The sequence below is a fragment of the Carcharhinus amblyrhynchos genome, chromosome 25, assembly GCF_965287045.1.
Source record: "Carcharhinus amblyrhynchos chromosome 25, sCarAmb.v2.hapA, whole genome shotgun sequence".
Taxonomy (NCBI): domain Eukaryota; kingdom Metazoa; phylum Chordata; class Chondrichthyes; order Carcharhiniformes; family Carcharhinidae; genus Carcharhinus; species Carcharhinus amblyrhynchos.
Genome location: NC_137348.1, coordinates 3,825,502 through 3,844,695, shown reverse-complemented (window position 1 = coordinate 3,844,695; position 19,194 = coordinate 3,825,502). Strand labels below are relative to the sequence as shown.

The 19,194-nt window shown below is 42.7% G+C and overlaps 1 protein-coding gene across 1 annotated transcript in view; it reads left to right on the top strand.

Annotated features, from left to right (window-relative positions):
• Window positions 1–19,194, top strand: part of LOC145358433 (serine/threonine-protein kinase N2-like) — a 67,793-nt gene that overhangs the window by 10,170 nt on the left and 38,429 nt on the right. The window contains exons 6-8 of the mRNA XM_080212511.1: window positions 2,346–2,553; window positions 14,939–15,121; window positions 15,428–15,537. Of these exons, the coding sequence (XP_080068637.1) occupies window positions 2,346–2,553; window positions 14,939–15,121; window positions 15,428–15,537 (501 nt within the window). The remainder of the gene's footprint in view (window positions 1–2,345; window positions 2,554–14,938; window positions 15,122–15,427; window positions 15,538–19,194) is intronic.

Sequence of the window (19,194 nt, the reverse complement as noted above, 5' to 3'; positions counted from 1 at the left end):
GCAAGACAAGGGGATGATGGTTGGACACGCAAAAGAAAAATGGTGAGTCCAGAGGAAGTATAACGGGTGCTGAGTGAAAAAATGGGGCAGTGGATATCACCTGAAGTTTTTAAGCTCAGTATTAAATCCAGAATGCTGTAAAAGAGCTGATTGAAAGATGAAGTGCTGTTTCTCAAACTTTGAACTTAATTGGGAATAGGAGGCCAAGGACAGACAACCAGAGTGGGCATAGAGTGGAGAAATAAAGTGGCAGATGACTGGAATCTTATGCTTGAAGGCTGAAGAGATATATAGCAAAGTAATCATCTGATCTGCAATTGGTCTCAAGAATGTTACAGATTGCATTGTTATAGTATATGGGAAAAGTACAAGTAAATCACGATTTCGTTTGGAAGGAGTGCTTGTGGCCCTGGATGATAGAAAAGGAGGTGAAAGCACAGATGTTCCACCTCCTGTGCTTGCGTGAGAGGTTGCTATTAGGAAGCAGAGCAGATCAAGGTGTTGTGGTGGAAATGCTCCATTCCATTATATATTTTGATATTGGTGGAAGAAAATCCAGCCTCATTAACATGCAAGAACTAAGTGTGCAAAATATTGTTTTGTAATCTCCATTTTCATTGGCAGTGATAGCCTAGTAGTAGTATTGTTAGCTGAATTTCTGGATTAATAGTCTAATGTTCTGGGGACCTGAGTTTGAATACTGCCAAGGCAGATGGTGGAATTTGAATTCAATAAAAAAAATCTGGAATTAAGAATTTACTGATGGGACCACTATTAGCTGTCAGAAGAACCCATCTGGTTCACTAATGTCACTTAGGGAAGAAAATCTGCCATCTTTATGGGTCTGGCCTACAAGTGACTCCAGAGCCACAGCAATGTGCTTGACTCTCAACTCCCCTTGGTAATTAGAGATTAGCAGTAAATGCTGGCCAGCCAGCAACACCCATGTCCAATGAATGAAATTTTTAAAAATTGAATTGATTTATAATTTGAATTTTGAAGGTTAGTATGTTTTATTTTCTATATAAAGTGGTCAACTTCATCTCTATTGTTGAGTTAACAATTTAACATCTGTATTGTTCTATTGGTCTAGATCATGAGTATTTGTGTAGGGAATCTTTTTCGCCAACTTTTGATACATGCTTCATTATCATAAGCATTTGTATTTATACAGCTTATTTCTCAGGATATCTAAATGCCATTAATTCAACTTGCGGAAGAGTACTGGGCAGCACAGTAATTAGCACTGCTGCCTCACAGTGCCAGGGACCTGGGTTCAGTTCCTGGCTTGGGTTACTGTTCATGCAGAGTTTGCATGTTCTCCCTGTGTCTGCCTGGGTTTCCTCCAGGTACTCTGGTTTCCTTCCATAGTCCGAAAGATGTGTTGATTAGATGCATTGGCCATGCTAATTTCTCTTTCAGTGTATCTGAACAGGCGCAGGAGTGTGGCGACAAGGGGATTTTCACTAACTTCATTAGTGTTAATGTAAGCCTACTTGGGACACAAGTAAACAAACTTTGTACAGGCAAGCCATGATCTTATTGAATGACGGGGCAGGCTCGAAGGGCTAGTTGGCCTACTCCTGCTCCTATTTCTTATGTTCTAAAATGCAGCGGTCAGTCATTGCACAGCCAACTCTGGCAAAAGGGAGGTAGATAACTGATTTTGTTTTTTCTTTGTTGATTGAAGGATCCTGGGAGATCTTTCCTGCTCTTTTGATGTGTCATGGGATCTTTAATGCCTTCCTGCATAAATAGATGGACCATCAATTTAATATTAAGGGAAAGACAGCTCTGTGCTGCTTGTACCCTTATCCCTGCTTTTGTTGCCTTTTGAATCATCTTAAGCCCACAAATTCCAACTTGTTCAAATGTGTCCAGTAATGGCTTGTGCTACATCAATCTCCACAATTTAATCCTTGACTGTATAAATTTTATACTCCCCAGTGCATCAATTTCAAAATCCTTGCCTTCATTTGTAAATCATTCCTTAGCCTTGCTCCGCCTTGTCTTTACAAGCCACATGTTGAACCCTTTGAATCTCTAGCTCTGGCCTACTGTTCCACCCCTTGGCCCTTCCACTTCTTAACTAATGGCAAGCTTTCAGCTGTCTAGGACTTGCTGTAAATAATTCCCTTCAACCTGTTGTTACTTCAGACCATACTTTTGTTTCCCTCTATTTCTCCCCCATCATATGCCTTGGGATATCATCTGCACTTGTGGGAAAGCTTATTGACTTCTACTGTCTATGCTCAAATGATCAGAATTATACTCGACTATAGTGCTTTTGACAATGCAACAAGATCCTTTTTTTAAAAAAAAACTTGGTTTGCATTTGACACCAGGCACAGTTGCAATTGCAGGAGTCAGCCCAGAAAATGGATCTGCTTCGCATGTCACTCGAATGTCGGCTACATGAGCTCCCTGACGGTCATCCCAAGCATGACGCGATCAAAGAAGAGCTGAAAATGGTGAATTCACCCTCAGTGGCACTAACCCATATTGGTGCATCGTACCTCTCTGTGGCCTTTATCAAATCAGCAGCACTAACAGGTAAAAGAAGCTCCTGTTTCTTTTTACCATTTTTAATTTTGGTTGTTAGGAAAGGTACTAGCTGGTACGTTCATAGAGTAATATTATTAATCTTGCAGTTTGTTGACCAGATGCTAGGTGACACAAAAAACTGAGCTACTTTTAAAATTCATTCATGAGGTGAGAGATTTGCTGAGCAGCGCACCATTCAATGCTTGAGAAGATGGTAGTGAGCCATAGCCTTGAAGTACTCCAGCCCATGTGTGTAGATAGACACAGGCTGTTAGAACGTGCTTCCTCGGTTTTTGACCCAGCGACAGTGAAGGAATGGTGATGTGGTTTTAAGTCAGGTTGTTCTTGCAGATGGCAAAAATCCCATGTACCTGATACTGTTTAGTTGAGCCAACATCTGCTAAAGGATGAAGCTGGAGTCAGCCTTTCTTCAACATAGGTTTATTCACAAAATCCAGTGTAACAAAATGCAGACTACCATCCCTCATCTCTAAACACAGGTGAAAACAGGTTTTTCAATCTGCACGCTAACCTTTCCCAATCAACATTAGCAGTCCTTAGTCACAACTTGAGCATGCATTCAATTGTTGTAGCATTTGCAACATTAATGCATGTTGTCCATGTTCTTCTAGGTGACTGTAAAGCGTTAAGGTTCCCCATGGTAGGCTCATGAAGTTAAGGAGGTGTGGGATAGAAGGAAATTTGGCCATTTGGATAAGTAACTGGCTGTATCATAGAAGTCATGATGTGGAGATGCTGGCGTTGGACTGGGATAAACAAGGTAAGAAATCTGACGACACCAGGTTTTAAGTCCAACCAAATTATTTGATAGTAAACTTGCAAGCTTTCGGGGTTTGCCCCTTTGTCAGATGAATGGAGAGTTCTGGCCTCAGACAGAGCGTATGACAGCACAGACAGTGAGTAATCTGTAAACTGTCTGTGCTGTTATATGCTCTGTCTGAGGCCAGAACTCTCCATTCATCTGACAAAGGGGCAAACCCCAAAAGTAAACTTGCAAGCTATCAAATAAATTGGTTGGACTTAAACCTGGTGTTGTCAGATTTCTTACTGTATCATAGACAGTGGTGGTGGACGGAAAATTTTCAGACTGGAGGCCAGTTACCAGTGGTGTACCAAGGGGTCAGTGCTGGGTCATCTGCTGTTTGTGATTTTTAATCAATGACTTGGAAGAAGGGGCTGAAGGGTGGGTTAGTAAATTTGCTGATGACACTAAGATTGGAGTAGTGGATGAGGTGGAGGGCTCTTGCAGGCTGCAAACAGATTGATAGGATGCAGGTATGGGCTGAAAAGTGGCAGGTGGAGCTTGACCCTGGTAAGTGAGGTGATTCACTTTGGGAGGACAAACTTGAATGCTGATTACAGGGTCAACAGCAGGGTTCTAAGGAATGTGGAGGAACAAAGATCTTGGGGTTCATATCCACAGATCTCTGAAGGTTGCCACTCAAGTGGATACAGCTGTGAAGAAGGCTTATAGTATGTAAGCGTTTATTAACAGGTGTTTCAGTTTGAGCTGTGGGGTTATGCTGCAACTATACCAGATGTTGGTGAGACTCCATTTGGAATATTGTGTTCAGTTCTGGTCACCTCACTAAGAGGGATGTGGAAGCACTGGAGAGAGTGCAGAGGAGATTTACCAGGATGCTGCCTGGTTTGGAGGGTAGGTCTTATGAGGAAAGCTTGAGGGAGCTGGGGCTTTTATCTTTGGAGCGGAGGAGGATGTGCGGTAACTTAATAGAGGTTTATAAGATGATGAGAGGGATTGATAGAGTAGATGTGCAGAGACTATTTCCTTGGGTGGATGTAGCTGTTACTAGGGGGCATAACTAAAGGTGCAAGGTGAGAGATATAGGAGGGATGTCTGAGCTAGATTCTTTACTCAGAGTGGTTGGGGTGTGGAATAGACTGCCTGCTGTGATAGTGGAGTCAGGCACTTTAGGAACTTTCAAGCAGTTATTGGATAGACACATGGAACACTCCAGAATGACAGGGAGGGGATAGTTTGATCTTGGGATTGGACATAGCTCGGCACAACATTGAGGGCTGAAGGGCCTGTACTGTTCTCTTTCTATGTTTCTACAATCTGATATTGTTCATCAGTGGTGGAGGAAGTGAATCATTAAATGGTAGACAGGATCTTGATCAAGTGACCTGCTTTGTCCTGGATAGCTTTGAGCTACTTGAGTGATTTTACTGCTGTATTCATCCAGGCAAGTGTGAAGTATTTGATAAGACTCCTGCTTTGTGATTGAACAGACTGAGTTGGAAGGTGAGTTGCTTGCTGTAGAATTCTCAGCCCCTGCTGCTTGTAGCCACAATATTTATATGGCTGGCCCAGTTCAGTTTCTGGTCAATAGGAACAGGATGATGGGGGAATTCAGCAATGTTGATGCTATTGAACATCAATGAGAGATGGTTAAATTTCCTCTTGTTGGAGGTGGCTTATTGCCTGGCACGTAGTAGCCCAATGTTGTCCAGGCCTTGCTGCATGTGGATATGAACCACTTAATCTTTTGAGTTGCATATGATACTTGGTGAATAATCAATCATAACTGAACATAGCCACTTCTGATTTATGATAGACAGAGTCCATAATGAAGCAGCTGAAGGTGGTGATGTATATCTTAAGTATATCAACCTCTGGTGGGAATGTACCTGATCTTGTATAGCATAGCTGAGATTGGCACTGCATTTCATGGAGAAGACTGTGAAAATTATGTTGTTAATATTGCAGTGTCTGTTGCTGACATATCTTCAGATGATATGTGGCTTGTCTTTGTTTTGTTGTTGCCAAAGGAATTAGTTTGTAGCCCAGGAAACCAAATTAAATGTCGAACTATTGCCAAGAAGCTTACAGTTTTTTGCCAACTTGGCTTGCAGATATTTGTGACTTGGGCATGATGGGACTTTAAACAGGGGATGGTTCAGTTATGGAGAATTAGAAAATCAAAGTTAAAGGAGAGGGTAGTGTAGGTTGAAGACTTTCAACTGGTTAAAGAAGCCAAGGACTCAGTTTAGTAAAGTTTCAAGACCACCTAATAGAACAGGGAGTATCAAAGGTGGCATGAATCTAACCTCAAGCAGAGCAAAAAAGGTGACAAGTATGAGAAGGGAGGTAGTCAATGCAGGACTGAAGGTGTTGTACCTAAATGCATGCAGTATACAGGAACAAGATGTTGTGGGCATCACATGTAGCTGCAAGGGTATCAGAGCTTGGATCTAAATATCCAAGGATGTGTCCTATTGAAAAGACAGACTCCTGCCACCTTTGATACTCCCTGTTCTATTACATGGTCTTGAAACTTTACTAAACTCTTCTGAGCTCTTGGCTTCTTTAACTAGTTGAAAGTCCTCTTCGTTAACCGACACTACCCTCTCTTAACTTTGATTTTCTAATTCTCCATAACTGAACCATCCCCCCCACTATTTAGTTTAAAGCCCCATCATGCTTGTTGCACACATTGAAATTAGCCAGTACAATGTTGTGGGCATCACAGATGTGGCTGCAAGGGTATCAGAGCTCAGAACTAAATATCCAAGGATGTGTCCTATTGAAAGGACAGGTAGATAGGCAAAGGGGATGGGGTTGCATTGTTAGAGGAATGAAGTTAAATTAATAGCAGAAAGTGATATAAGATCAGAAGGCATAGAATCTCTGTGGGTAGAGTTGAGGAATCGCAAAGGTAAAAAGACCCTGATGGGAGTTATGTACAGTAGTCAGGATGTGCAGCAGAAAATAAATCAGGAGATAGAAAAGGCAATATTACAAGAATCATGGGGACTTTAATATGCTGGTGGACTGGGAAAATCAGGGTAGTAGTGGATCCCAAGAAAAATAATTTGTAGAATGTCTAAGAAATGGTTTTCTGTGACGGAGCCTACTAGAAAACAGGCAATTCTGGATTTGATGATGTGTAGTGAGGCAGACTTGATTGGGGAACTTAAGGTGAAGGAACTCTTAAGGAGCAGTGACCACAAAATGATAGCATTTACCCTGCAGTTTGAGAAGGAGAAGCTGGAATCAGATAAAGAACAAAGAAAATAGAAAGTTACAGCACAGGAACAGGCCTTTTGGCTCTCCAAGCCTGCACTGACCATGCTGCCTGACTTAAAGCCCCCTACGCTTCAGGGGACCATATCCTGCTATTCCCATCTCGTTCATGTACTTGTCAAAACGCCCCTTAAAAGTCACTACCATATCCACTTCCACTACCTCCCCTGGTGATGAGTTCCAGGCACCCACTACTTTGAGTTTTAAAAAAAAAAATCTGCCTCATATATCTCCTTTTAAACTTGCCCCTTGCACCTTAACCTATGCCCCCTAGTAATTGACTCTTCCACCCTGGGAAAAGGCTTCTGACTATCCACTCTGTCCACGCCCTCAATCTTGTAGACTTCAATCAGGTCTCCCGTCAACTTGCGTTGCTCCAGTGAGAACAAACCAAGTTTCTCCAACCTCTCCTCATAGCTAATGCCTTCCTTACCAGGCAACATCCTGGTAAATCTTTACCGTACCCTCTCCAAAACCTTCTCATCCTTCTGAAAGTGTGGTGACCAGAATTGAACACTATATAGGCTGAGGGATTGGAGCAGAGGGCAGAGATTCAGGCTCCTGGATCATTGGGACCTCTTTAGGGGCAGATGTGACCTGTACAAAAAGGACGGGTGGCACTTGAATCCCAGGGGGACCAATATCCTAGCGGGAATGTTGGTTAAGGCTACTGGGGAGACTTTAAACTAGAATGGTTGGGGGGAGGGAATCGAAATGAAGTGACTGGGAGCAAGGAGGTTAGCTCACAAATAGAGAGGGATTGTCGACAGTGTGAGAGGGAGGATAGACAGGTGATGGAGAAGGAGAGCGCTCAGACTGAAGATTTGAGATGTTTATTTTAATACTAGGAGTGATGTGAACAAAGTGGATGAGCTTAGAGCGTGGATTGCTGCTTGGAAATGTGGTGTGGTGGCCATTAGAGACTTGGATGTCTCAGGGACAGGACTGGATACTTCCAGGTTTCAGATGTTTCAAGAGGAACAGGGAGGGAGGCAAAAGAGGTGGAGGAGTGGCACTGTTGATCAGAGATGGTGTCACGGTTGTAGAGAAGGTGGACGCCGTGGAGGGATTGTTTAGAGCCTCTGTGGGTGGAAGTTCAGAACAGGAAGAGGTCAATAACTTTACTGGGTGTTTTCTATAGGTCACCCAATAGTAACAGGGTTGTTGAGGAGCAGATAGGGAAACAGATCCTGGAGAGATGTAATAATAGTTGTCACGATGTGAAACTTTAATTTCCCAAATATCAGTTGGAATATCCCTAGGGTAAGGGATTTGGATGGGGAGGAGTTTGTTAGGTGTGTTCAGGAGGGTTTCCTGACACAGTATGTGGATAAGCCTAAAAGAGGAGAGGCTGAACTTGATCTGGTATTGGGTAATAAACCTGGACAGGTGTCAGATCTCAATGGGAGAGCATTTTGGGGATAGTGATCATAACTAACTCCTTTACACTAGCATTGGCGAGAAATAGGATCAGGCAAGCTAGGAAAGTGTTTATCTGGAGTAAGGGGAAATATGAAGCCATCAGGCAGGAAATTAGAGGCGTAAATTGGAAGGTGGTATTCTCGGAAATGTACCGAAGCAAGGTGGCAGATTTTCAAGGAATATTTGTCTGGAGTTCTGCACGACAACGTTCCGATGAGACAGGGAAGTTTTGGTAGGTTACAGGAACCATGATGCATAAAAGTTGTAATGAATCTAGTCGAAAAGAAAAGCATACAAAAGGTTCAGGGAACTAGGTAATATTAGGGATCTAGAGGACTATACGGCTTGTAGGAAGGAACTTAAGAAGGAAATTAGGAGAGCCAGAAGGGGTCATGAGAAGGCCTTGGCAGGTAAGATTAAGGAAAACCGTAAGGCATTCTACAAATATGTGAAGAGTAAAAAGATGAGATGTGAAGGAATAGGGCCTATAAAATGTGACGGTGGGAAAGTTTATATAGAACCGGTAGAAATAGCAGAGGTGCTCGATGCATACTTTACTTCGGTATTCATGGTGGAAGAAGATCTTGGTTGTAGTGCAGGCTTGAGGCAGACTGAAAAGCTTGAGTATGTGGACATTAAGAGGATGTGTTGGAGCCTTTAAATAGCATCAAGATAGATAAGTCACTGGGACCAGGTGGGATGTATCCCAGGTTACTGTGGGAGACGAGGGAAGAGACTGCAGAGCCTCGGGCGATGATCTTTGCGTCATTGATGGAGATGGGAGAGGTTCTGAAGAATTGGAGGATTGCGGATGTGGTTCCTGTATTCAAGAAAGGGAATAGAGAGCCCAAGAAATTATCGACTAGTGAGTCTAACCTCAGTAGTTGGTAAGTTGATGGAAAAGAGCCTGAGACAGGATTTATGAACATTTTTAGAGAAGTATAGGACAATCAAAAGTAGTCAGCATGGCTTTGTCAAAGGCAGATCGTGCCTTAAAGCCTGATTGAGTTTTCTGAAAATGTGACTACATTAAAGGAAGAGCAGTTGATGTGGTTTATGTGGACCTCAGCAAGGCATTCGATAAGGTCCCCCATGAAGACTTATTGAGAAAATGAGGGAGCGAGGGAGTATGGGATCCAAGGGGACGTTGCTTTGTGGATCCAGAACTGGCTTGCCCGCAGAAGGCAGAGAGTGGTTGTAGATGGGTCTTTTTCTGCATGGCGATCAGTCACTAGTGGAGTGCCCCAGGGATCTGTTCTGGGGACCCTTGCTGTTTGTGATTTTTATAAATGACCTGGATGAGGAAGTGGAGGGATGGGTTGGTAAGTTTGCCAATGACACGAAGGTCAGAGGTGTTGTGCGTAGTTTGGAGGGATGTCAGAAGTTGCAGTGTGACATAGAATGCAAGACTGGGTGGAAAAGTGGCAGATGGACTTCAACCTGGATAAATGTGTAGTGATATGTTTTGGCAGGTCAAATGGGATGAAGGAATATAATATTAAGGGTAAGACTCTTAGCAGTGTGGAAGATCAGAAGGATTTTAGCGTTTGGGTTTGTAGGACTCAAGTCGGCTTTGCAGGTAGAGGAGGTGGTTAAGAAGGCGTATGGTGTAGTGGCCTTCATCGAGGAATTGAGTTTAGGAGTTGGGAGATAATGCTGCAGCTTTATAAGACCCTGGTCAGACCCACCTTGGAGTGGGTTTTTGATGAGAGATGGGATTAAGGGTTATGGGGAGAGGGTGGGAATGTGGAACTGAGCCACGACAGATCAGCCATGATCTTATTGAATGGCGGGGCAGGCTCGAAGGGCTAGTTGGCCTACTCCTGCTCCTATTTCTTATGTTCTTATGAGTAGTGTGCTCAGTTCTGGCTGCCTCATTGCAGGAAGGATGTGGAAGCCATTGAAAGGGTGCAAAGGAGATTTACAAGGATGTTGCCCAGACTGGGTGGCATGCCTTATGAGGATAGTTTGAGAGAGCTCGGTCTTTCTCCTTGGAGAGATGAAGGATGAGAGGTGACCTGATAGATGTGTATAAGATGTTGAGAGGTATTGATCAGATGGATTCTGAGGCTTTTTCCCAGGGCTGAAATGACTGCCACAAGAGGACACAAGTTTAAGGTGCTGCGAAGTAGGTACAGAGGAGATGTTGGGTAAGTTTTTCACTGAGGGTGGTGGGTGAGTGGAATTGGCTGCTGTTGGTGATGGTGGAAGCAAATTCGATAGGGTCTTTTAAGAGACTTCTGGATGAGTTCATGGGACTTAATAGGATTGAGGGTTATAAGTAAGCTTAGTAGGTAGAGATATGATCAGCGCAACTTGTGGGCTGAAGGGCCTGTTTGTGTTGTAGTTTTTCTATGATTTCTGTATTCCAAGTGCGGCCTCATTAAAGTTCTATAAAGCCTCAACATGACTTGCCAATTTTTAAACTCAATGCCCCGGCCGATGAAGGCAAGCATACTGTATGCCGCCTTGACTACCACCTCCAACTGCATTGCCACTTTGTAACCTGTGTACCTGTACACCCCAGATCCCTTTGCCTATCAATACTCCTAAGGGTTCTGCCATTTACTGTATATTTCCTATCTGTATTAGACCTTCCAAAATACATTACCTCACATATTTGTCTGGATTAAACTCCATCTGCCATCTCTCTGCCCAAGTCTCCAACTGACCTATATCCTGCAGTATCCTCTGGTCCTGATCACTATCTGCAAATCCACCAATCTTTATGTACCGCAAACTTACTAATCAATCCAGTTACGTTTCCTCAAAGATTTTATATTTATTATAAACAGCGAAGGTCCCAGCACTGATTCCTGAGGAACACCACTTGTCACAGCCCTCCATGGAGAAACGCACCCTTCCACTGCTACCCCCAGGCCTGATTTTTACTATTTTGATTCTAAGTGCCAAGGCTGGGTATAGTGCAGATCTGAGTCAGAAATCCACTTTCAGGCACCCCCATACGCTCTCAGCCGTCTCCAGTCCAATTCATGCTGTGGATGGGTCTTAGTGCTGCCAGTATGGTCAGAGCTCTGAACTGCACGTGCGCAGTTAGAAAAAATTTGAAAAAGCGCACCCATGACGGATCACTCGGCCCGGCAGTGAAAAGCAGGAGCGAGGAGGGGAATGGATCTCTGGGAGGGGTAGGGGGAGTCCACTGTCACTCTGGCGATCAGTGGGGGAGGGGGGCAGGGGTGGTGATTGGTTTGGTCTGGGTAGTGGGGGGTGAATAAGGGGGGCAGTGGTGTGTGTGGAAGTGGGGGGGAGGATAAAGTGGGGGGACACACATCACTGCCCCCCCCCCCCCCCCATCCATCCACTGCCCCCCACCCCCCCTTCACTATCCAGACCAACTGCCCACAGAGTGGCAGCAGATCCCCCTGCCCTCCCCCACCAGAGATTCATCTGGTGGTCTTTCAGGAATCACTGGAGGTGGGGAGGGTACCAGAGGATTAAGTAACTATTGTAACACTGCCATTTAATAAGGGAGGGAGGCAGCAGATGGAAATTATAGGTCGGTTAGCCTGACTTAGATCATTGGCAAGATTTTCAAGTGCATTATTAAAGATTCGATCACGTAGTATTTGGAGGTGCATGATAAAATACGGTTGAATCAGCATGGCTTTGTCAAGGGCCAGTCATGTCTGACATCTGTTAGAGTTCTTTGAGGAGGTAACAAGGAAGTTGGATAAAGGAGAACCAGTGGATATGATTTAGATTTCCAAAAGGCCTTTGACAAGTTGCTGCATAGGAGACTGTTAAATAAGTTGAAAGCCCATGGTGTTAAGGGTAAGATCCTGGCAAGGATAGAGGATTGGCTGACTGGCAGAAGACAGTGGGGATAAAGGGGTCTTTTTCAGGATGGCAGCAGGTGACTAGTGGTGTGCCTCAGGGGTCTGTCCTGGGACCACAACTTTTTACAATATGCATTTACGATTTGGAAGAAGAAACTGGTAAGTTTGTAGATGATACAAAGATATGTTGAGGCACAGTAATATTGAGGAAGCAGGAGGGCTGCAGAAGGACTTAGATAGATTAGGAGAGTGGGTAAAGAAGTGGTAGTGAGGTTATGCGCTTGGAAGGAGGAATGGAGGCATAAGAGTATTTGCTAAATGATAAAATGCTTGGGAAATCAGAAGCACAAAGGGACTTGGGAGTCCTTGTTTAAGATTCTTCCAGCAGTTAAGAAGGCAAATGCAATTTTAGCATTTTGCATTGAGAATGTTAGAATACAAGAGCAGGGATGTACTTCTGAGGCTGTATAAGGCTGTGGTCAGATCCCATTTGGAGTATTGTGAGCAGATTTTGGGCCCTGTATCTAAGGAAGGATGTGCTGGCCTGAAAGGGTCCAGAGGATGTTCGCAAGAATGATCCCTGGAATGAAGAGCTTGTTGTATGAAGAACAGTTGAGGACTGAGTCTGTACCTGGAGTTTAGAAAGATAGGGGGGGGATTCTTATTGAAACTTGCAGGATACTGAGAGGCCTGGACAGAGTGAATGTGGAGAGGATGTTTACACTCGTAGGAAAAACTATAACCAGAGGGCACTCAGTCTAAAGGGACAATCCTTTAAAATAGATGAGGAGGAATTTCTTCAGCCAGAGAGTGGTGATTCTGTGGAATACTTTGTCCTTGAATGACCTGGCCTCCGCAGTCTTCTGCAGCAAAGTATAAAGGGTCAAGAACTTAAGTTTTGAGGTGTCCAGATCACCAACAACCTGTCCTGGTCCCCTCATGCTGACATAGTTAAGAAAGCCCACCAAAGCCTCTAATTTCTCAGAGGACTGAGGAAATTTGGCATGTCAGCTATGACTCTCTCTGTGTGTGTCTCTCTCTCTCTCTCTCTCTCTCTGTGTCTCTCTCTCTCTCTCTGTCTCTCTCTCTCTCTCTCTCTCTTCTCTCTCTCTCTCTCTCTCCCCCCCCCCCCCCCCCCCCCCAATTTTTACAGATGCACCATAGAAAGTATCATTTCTGGTTGTATCTCAGCTTGATATAGCTCCTGCTCTGCCCAAGACCGCAAGGAACTACAAAAGGTTGTGAATGTAGCCCAATCCATCACGCAAACCAGCCTCCCATCCATTGACTCTGTCTACACTTCACGCTGCCTCAGCAAAGCAGCCAGAATAATTGAAGACCCTAAGCACCCCTGATGTTCTCTCTTCCACCTTCTTCCATTGGGAAAAAGATACAAATGTCTGAGGTTGTGTACTAACCGACTCAAGAACAGCTTCTTCCCTGCTGCTGTCAGACTTTTGAATGGACCTACTTTGCATTACATAAGAACATAAGAAATAGGAGCAGGAGTAGGCCATCTAGCCCTTCGAGCCTGCCCCGCCATTCAATAAGATCATGGCTGATCTGTCGTGGCTCAGTTCCACCTTCCCACCTTCTCCCCATAACCCTTAATCAAAAACCCATCAACCCGCGTCTTAAAAATATTTAGCGAGGCAGCCTCCACCACTTCAACGGGCAGAGAATTCCAGAGATTCACCACCCTTTGAGTGAAGAAGTTCCTCCTCAACTCCGTTCTAAACCGCCTCCCCTTTATCTTGAGGCTGTGCCCCCTAGTCCTACTGTCTTTTTTGAGCGGGAAGAGTCTCTCCACCTCTATCCTATCCATCCCATTCATCATCTTATACGTCTCAACGAGATCTCCCCTCATTCTTCTAAACTCCAATGAGTACAAGCCTAGTTTATTCAGCCTCTCCTCATAGCTCAACCCCCCTCAACTCCGGTATCAGCCTAGTAAACCTCCTCTGCACTCCCTCCAAGGCCAAAATATCTTTGCGCAGGTGCGGCGCCCAAAACTGCACACAGTACTCCAGCTGCGGCCTCACCAATGCCCTATACCAATGCATTAAGTTGATTTTTTTTTTTCTCTACATCCTACCTATGACTGTAACACTACATTTTGCACTCTCTCCTTTCCTTCTCTATGAATGGTATGCTTTGTCAGTATAGCATGCAAGAAACAATATTTTTCACTATATTAATATATGTGACAATAATAAATCAAATCATTGAGTGCCTTTAAGATAGGTTCTTGATTGATAAGGGGATCAGGGTGACGGAGAAAAGGCAGGAGAATGAGGATGAGAAAAATATCAGCTATGATTGCCTCTGCTCCACCATTCAATGAGCCAAATGGCCTAATTCTGTTCCTGTGTTTTATGATCTTATGGTTATTTACCCTGCCAGGGGAAGGATGGTGCTGGGTGGGAATTGTATGGAAGGAAACTAGAATAGTTCTTCAATCTGGTAATAAAAGTGATTTAAGTATTTATCTAGACGCAAAAGTTTCATGTGAGTTGCTTTTTTCTCTGGCTTGCTCAGATAACTGACTTTCTATTGACCCTCGCTTTGTAGATTGCTCGGAAAATAATTTATTTGGAATGGCGAGGAATTGAAGACTAGGCCAGGGCTCAATAAGTGATTAGTCATTTTAGTTTTCAGTTTCTTGAGGGGAAAAGTTGAATTCAGTTTCTTGAGGGGAAAAGTTGAATTCAGTTTCTTGATGGGGAAAAGTTGAATTCAGTTTCTTGATGGGGAAAAGTTGAATTCAGTTTCTTGATGGGGAAAAGTTGAATTCAGTTTCTTGATGGGGAAAAGTTGAATTCAGTTTCTTGATGGGGAAAAGTTGAATTCAGTTTCTTGATGGGGAAAAGTTGAATTCAGTTTCTTGATGGGGAAAAGTTGAATTCAGTTTCTTGATGGGGAAAAGTTGAATTCAGTTTCTTGAGGGGAAAAGTTGAATTCAGTGATGTCTATAGTTCCCAATCTCTCTGGTGGCAGAAAGCATAGTATTTTGAAGGATTTTCTTGACATTTATCCTTAATCGACAAAGACAATTGTATCGCCTCCAAACATAATACAAATATTCCCAAATTTCTTAATTTCCCAGGTACATTGGAAATAAAGTTACTAGGTTGCCAGCACCTTCTCGAGAATGTCCCAGGTCGCTCATGGATGGCAAATGCGTCACCCAGTCCAGGAACCCCACTATCATCTGTTAAGACATGGACAGGGATAAATATTCACAGGCGAAATACAGCACGCCGTTACTTAAAACCAGAGGACCCAAGTAGTGAGTATTTAATTATTGATATGCATTGTACACACTACCACTTTTTGTTATAATTTTAGGGTACAATCCCTATTATGATGTTAGCTTGGATCTGAAACTGCTACCCAAGTGCAGCCAGATAACCTGCTCTTCCACACCTCTGCCAGCCATTCCTTTGCCTGAAGTGAGGTGCTCAGCATTGTTAAAGCAGGTCATCACTTTTCATGTTTTTTTTTCCCCCCAGGTATTTATAATAGGAAGGGGCAAGATTTAGAGGCAGTGAATGTTATCTTGAGCTTAAGTTAATTGTCCAATTCTATTTTTCAGCTGAAGCGTGTGCTGTTCTGAAACTGGACAATCGAATCATAGGACAAACACACTGGCGTTCTGTGAAGAATCAAACATGGGATCAGGCCTTCAGCATTGAACTTGACAGGGTATATTAATGACGCAAATTATAATCTGCCTTGTTGGGCAGCATAGTTTAAATTCTAAATATGGGATTCTCAATTTTATATGAACAGAGCCCAAAAGCAGATGTAATGGTAAAACATATAGAAGTAATTTGGTTCAGTTGTAGTACAGAAAAGATTCACAAAAGTGATACCATTAATTAGAATCTTAGTTATTAACGGTTAGTCAGATTAAAGGAACTGGGGCTTATTTGATTAGAACAATGCAAGTCGAAAGGTGAATTGATTTGGGATAGGGCAGATGTTCAGAGGGAGAATATTGAAGTAAATGGGCTTTAATTGTTTCTACTGGAGAAATGTCAACAACTAGAATGCAAAAAACTTCATATCACCATTAAAAGACTCAGAATTTTTGGATGCGCCATGTTGTTGAAATAAAAATGATAAATTTTAGCCCCAGATCCCTCAACAATCACCCTCATTTGAGTTCAAAACAGCCACTTCACACAGATGCTTATTTAGGGTCTAAGAAAGTGAACCACTTCTCTCCCAAGGAAAATGACTATCAGAATAGCTTGCTAGATAATTTATTGGCCACGTTATAATTACCCAGACATTATAAAAAGACGAAAAGCTGCAGCATGCTACAGTGCAGAGGGATCTGGGGGTCCTTGTGCATGAGTCGCAAAAACCCAGTCTGCAGGTGCAGCAGGTGATCAAGAAGGTGAATGGAATGCTGGCCTTCATAGCAAGGGGGATAGAATATAAAAGTAGAGAGGTCTTGCTGCAACTGTACAGGGTACTGGTGAGGCCGCAGCTGGAGTACTGTGTGCAGTTTTGGTCGCTGCACTTGCGCAAGGATATATTGGCCTTGGAGGGAGTGCAGAGGAGGTTGACTAGGTTGATACTGGAGATGAGGGGGTTGGACTATGAAGAGAGACTAAATAGACTGGGTCTGTACTTGTTGGAGTTTAGAAGGATGAGGGGGGGGATCTTATAGAGACATATAAGATAATGAAAGGGATGGATAGGGTAGAGATAGAGATTCTTCCTGCTTAGAAAGGATAGCAGGACTAGAGGGCACAGTCTCAAGATAAGTGGGGGGGGGGGGTGGTGGCTGCAGTTTAGATCAGAGTTGAGGAGGAACTCCTTCACTCAAAGGGTGGTGAATCTCTGGAATTCTCTGCCTGTTGAAGTGGTGGAGGCTACCTCGCTAAATCTATTTAAGTCACGGGTAGGTAGGTTTTTGATAGGGAATTAAGGGTTATGGGGAGAAAGCAGGAAAGTGGAACTGATCCACTTCACATCAGCCATGATCTTATTGAATGGCGGGGCAGGCTTGAAGGGCTAGATGGCCTACTTCTGCTCCTATTTCTTATGTTCTTATAATGATCTGGGGATATCTCCCGTATTATCCCACTTCCAAAAAATAATGAGGTGGATTCTTAAAATGGCTAACAAAAATTACAAGAGACATTAAACTTATAAATTTATTAAAGAATCATTGAATATGTAATACATTGTGTGTGGATAAGTATACTGCAAAATTAATGACAAAAGATAGAAAACGCAGTCTCAGTTCTAATGAGAAACCCACAAAAAGACTTTAAAACACAATGCTACAGATAATGTCAGTTATAGATATCCATCAAATAGTCAAATTAGTGTTATCTTAAATCCCAGAGTGATATAGTTGTTCGGACAGCAGGACACACAAATCTATTTTAAGATGTCCGACTTTCCCACAGCCAGAGAAATATTGGAGGACTCTCAATACACCTGAAACCTTTCTACAATACTTCTGATTTTCTGAAGTGAAATTTGTATATTCATACCTATCTACAGCCACATTGCATCATCTTTAACAGTGATGGGTGCCATCTATTTCATTAAATCTCCTTTGGCCCCTAAAATTCACTGCTTTAATTGTTAAAATGAATTTATTATATCAAAGCTGTGAGCTGATAGCTGGTCAACTTATGCTTCATAATATGTTCTAATATTCCTGATTACTTACAATTGCTTCCATATTTGCATAGTGATTTAACATTTTTGGTAGAGATTTTTAAACTTTTTTTTCCCAGCTTAGAGAGAGCCGCATTCTTAGAATTATTTTGTATTGGGTGTCTGATCATGTCCTGTTCTGATTTGCTAAGTTTTAAGGATAACTTCTTAAACAATGGCAATAGCAGCAGGCTGCACCATCATTCTTACCTAAAGTTCCATTGTTGGTGAATAAAGCAACTATGTTTACCTCTATTTCCAAAACAGGAAAGAGATCCATTGATACCTGAAGAGAAAATGCTGGAAAATCTCAGCAGGTCTGGCAGCATCTGTAAGGGGAGAAAAGAGCTGATGTTTCAAGTCTAGATGACCCTTTGTCAAAGTTTTGATGGAGGGGCATCTGGACTCGAAACATCATCTCTTTTCTCCCCTTACAGATGCTGCCAGACCTGCTGAGATTTTCCAGCATTTTCTCTTCTTGGTTTCAGATTCCTGCATCTGCAATAATTTGCTTTTGCTTTTATCCAGTGATACCTAGTTGACAGTACAGATGAGGCGACATCAATTTGTAATTCATGGTAGTGCCCATTCTTGAGGCTTCTGAGTAAAAACAGCTATCTGATAGTCTGCACCCATTTCCTCAGTTCTAAAGTATAATATTCAAATTTGTGTGAATTCTACTTGGTATTTCCTCTTACGCTCTCAATAGGGCAGGTAGAAACAACCAGAATTTTTTAAAAGGGGATGGCTAAATAATTGAAGAAAAAATGCAAGGGAGTGGATCTAAATGAATAGCCATTTCAGAGACCTGGCATTGACATAATCCAAATAGTGCTGCAAAGTTTATATTTAACATAAACAACCAAAAGAAGCAAAGTGAAATATACCTGTGAAAATTTGAAATCGTAGCTTTTTCTAGCAAATTTAACAGGTCCATCAGCTTGTTATTAACAATGAAATATTACCAATCCTTCCATTTGAAATTATAATACACCTGTGAAGCATCATGACATAACTGATCTAGGTGCTGTCACATTGAATGATACATGACAGAATTTTGTTGTTAAAATTGTGAAATCATTGTTAGATAACTTGCATTCATAAGCATCTTGTCTCTCAAACATCAAAGTGCCTCATTTATTATTATTTATTAATCACAAGTGGTCTTACATTAACACTGCAATGAAATTACTGTGAAAATCCCATAGTCATCACTTTCCAACGCCTGTTTGGGTACACTGAGGGAGAATTTAGTGTGGTTAGTGCACCTAACCAGCACGTCTTTAGGATTGTGGCAGGAAACCGGAGCACCTGGAAGATGCCCATATAGTCTGAATTAATGCTTTTTCTGTTGTATTGATGACTATAACAGCCATTTTGCTATAGTAAGGCTCCACAAATGACATGAGATGAATGACCTTGGTGGTTGAGTTAAGAATGTGAACCAGGTTATTTGGAGAGCACCTTGATCATCTTTGAATGGAGCTGTGGGATCTTTAGTATTCATTTGTACAATGCCAAATGTGCACTAACATCTTGAAGTGGCTGATTGAATCACCACCTTCTGACTTGAAGGAAACATTGCTCCTAATTCAGCAAATGTAATATTTGCATAGTAAATAATACACATTCTTGCTAGAAAGGACCTCCCAACCTCCGCCACTCCCCTTGAAGTTC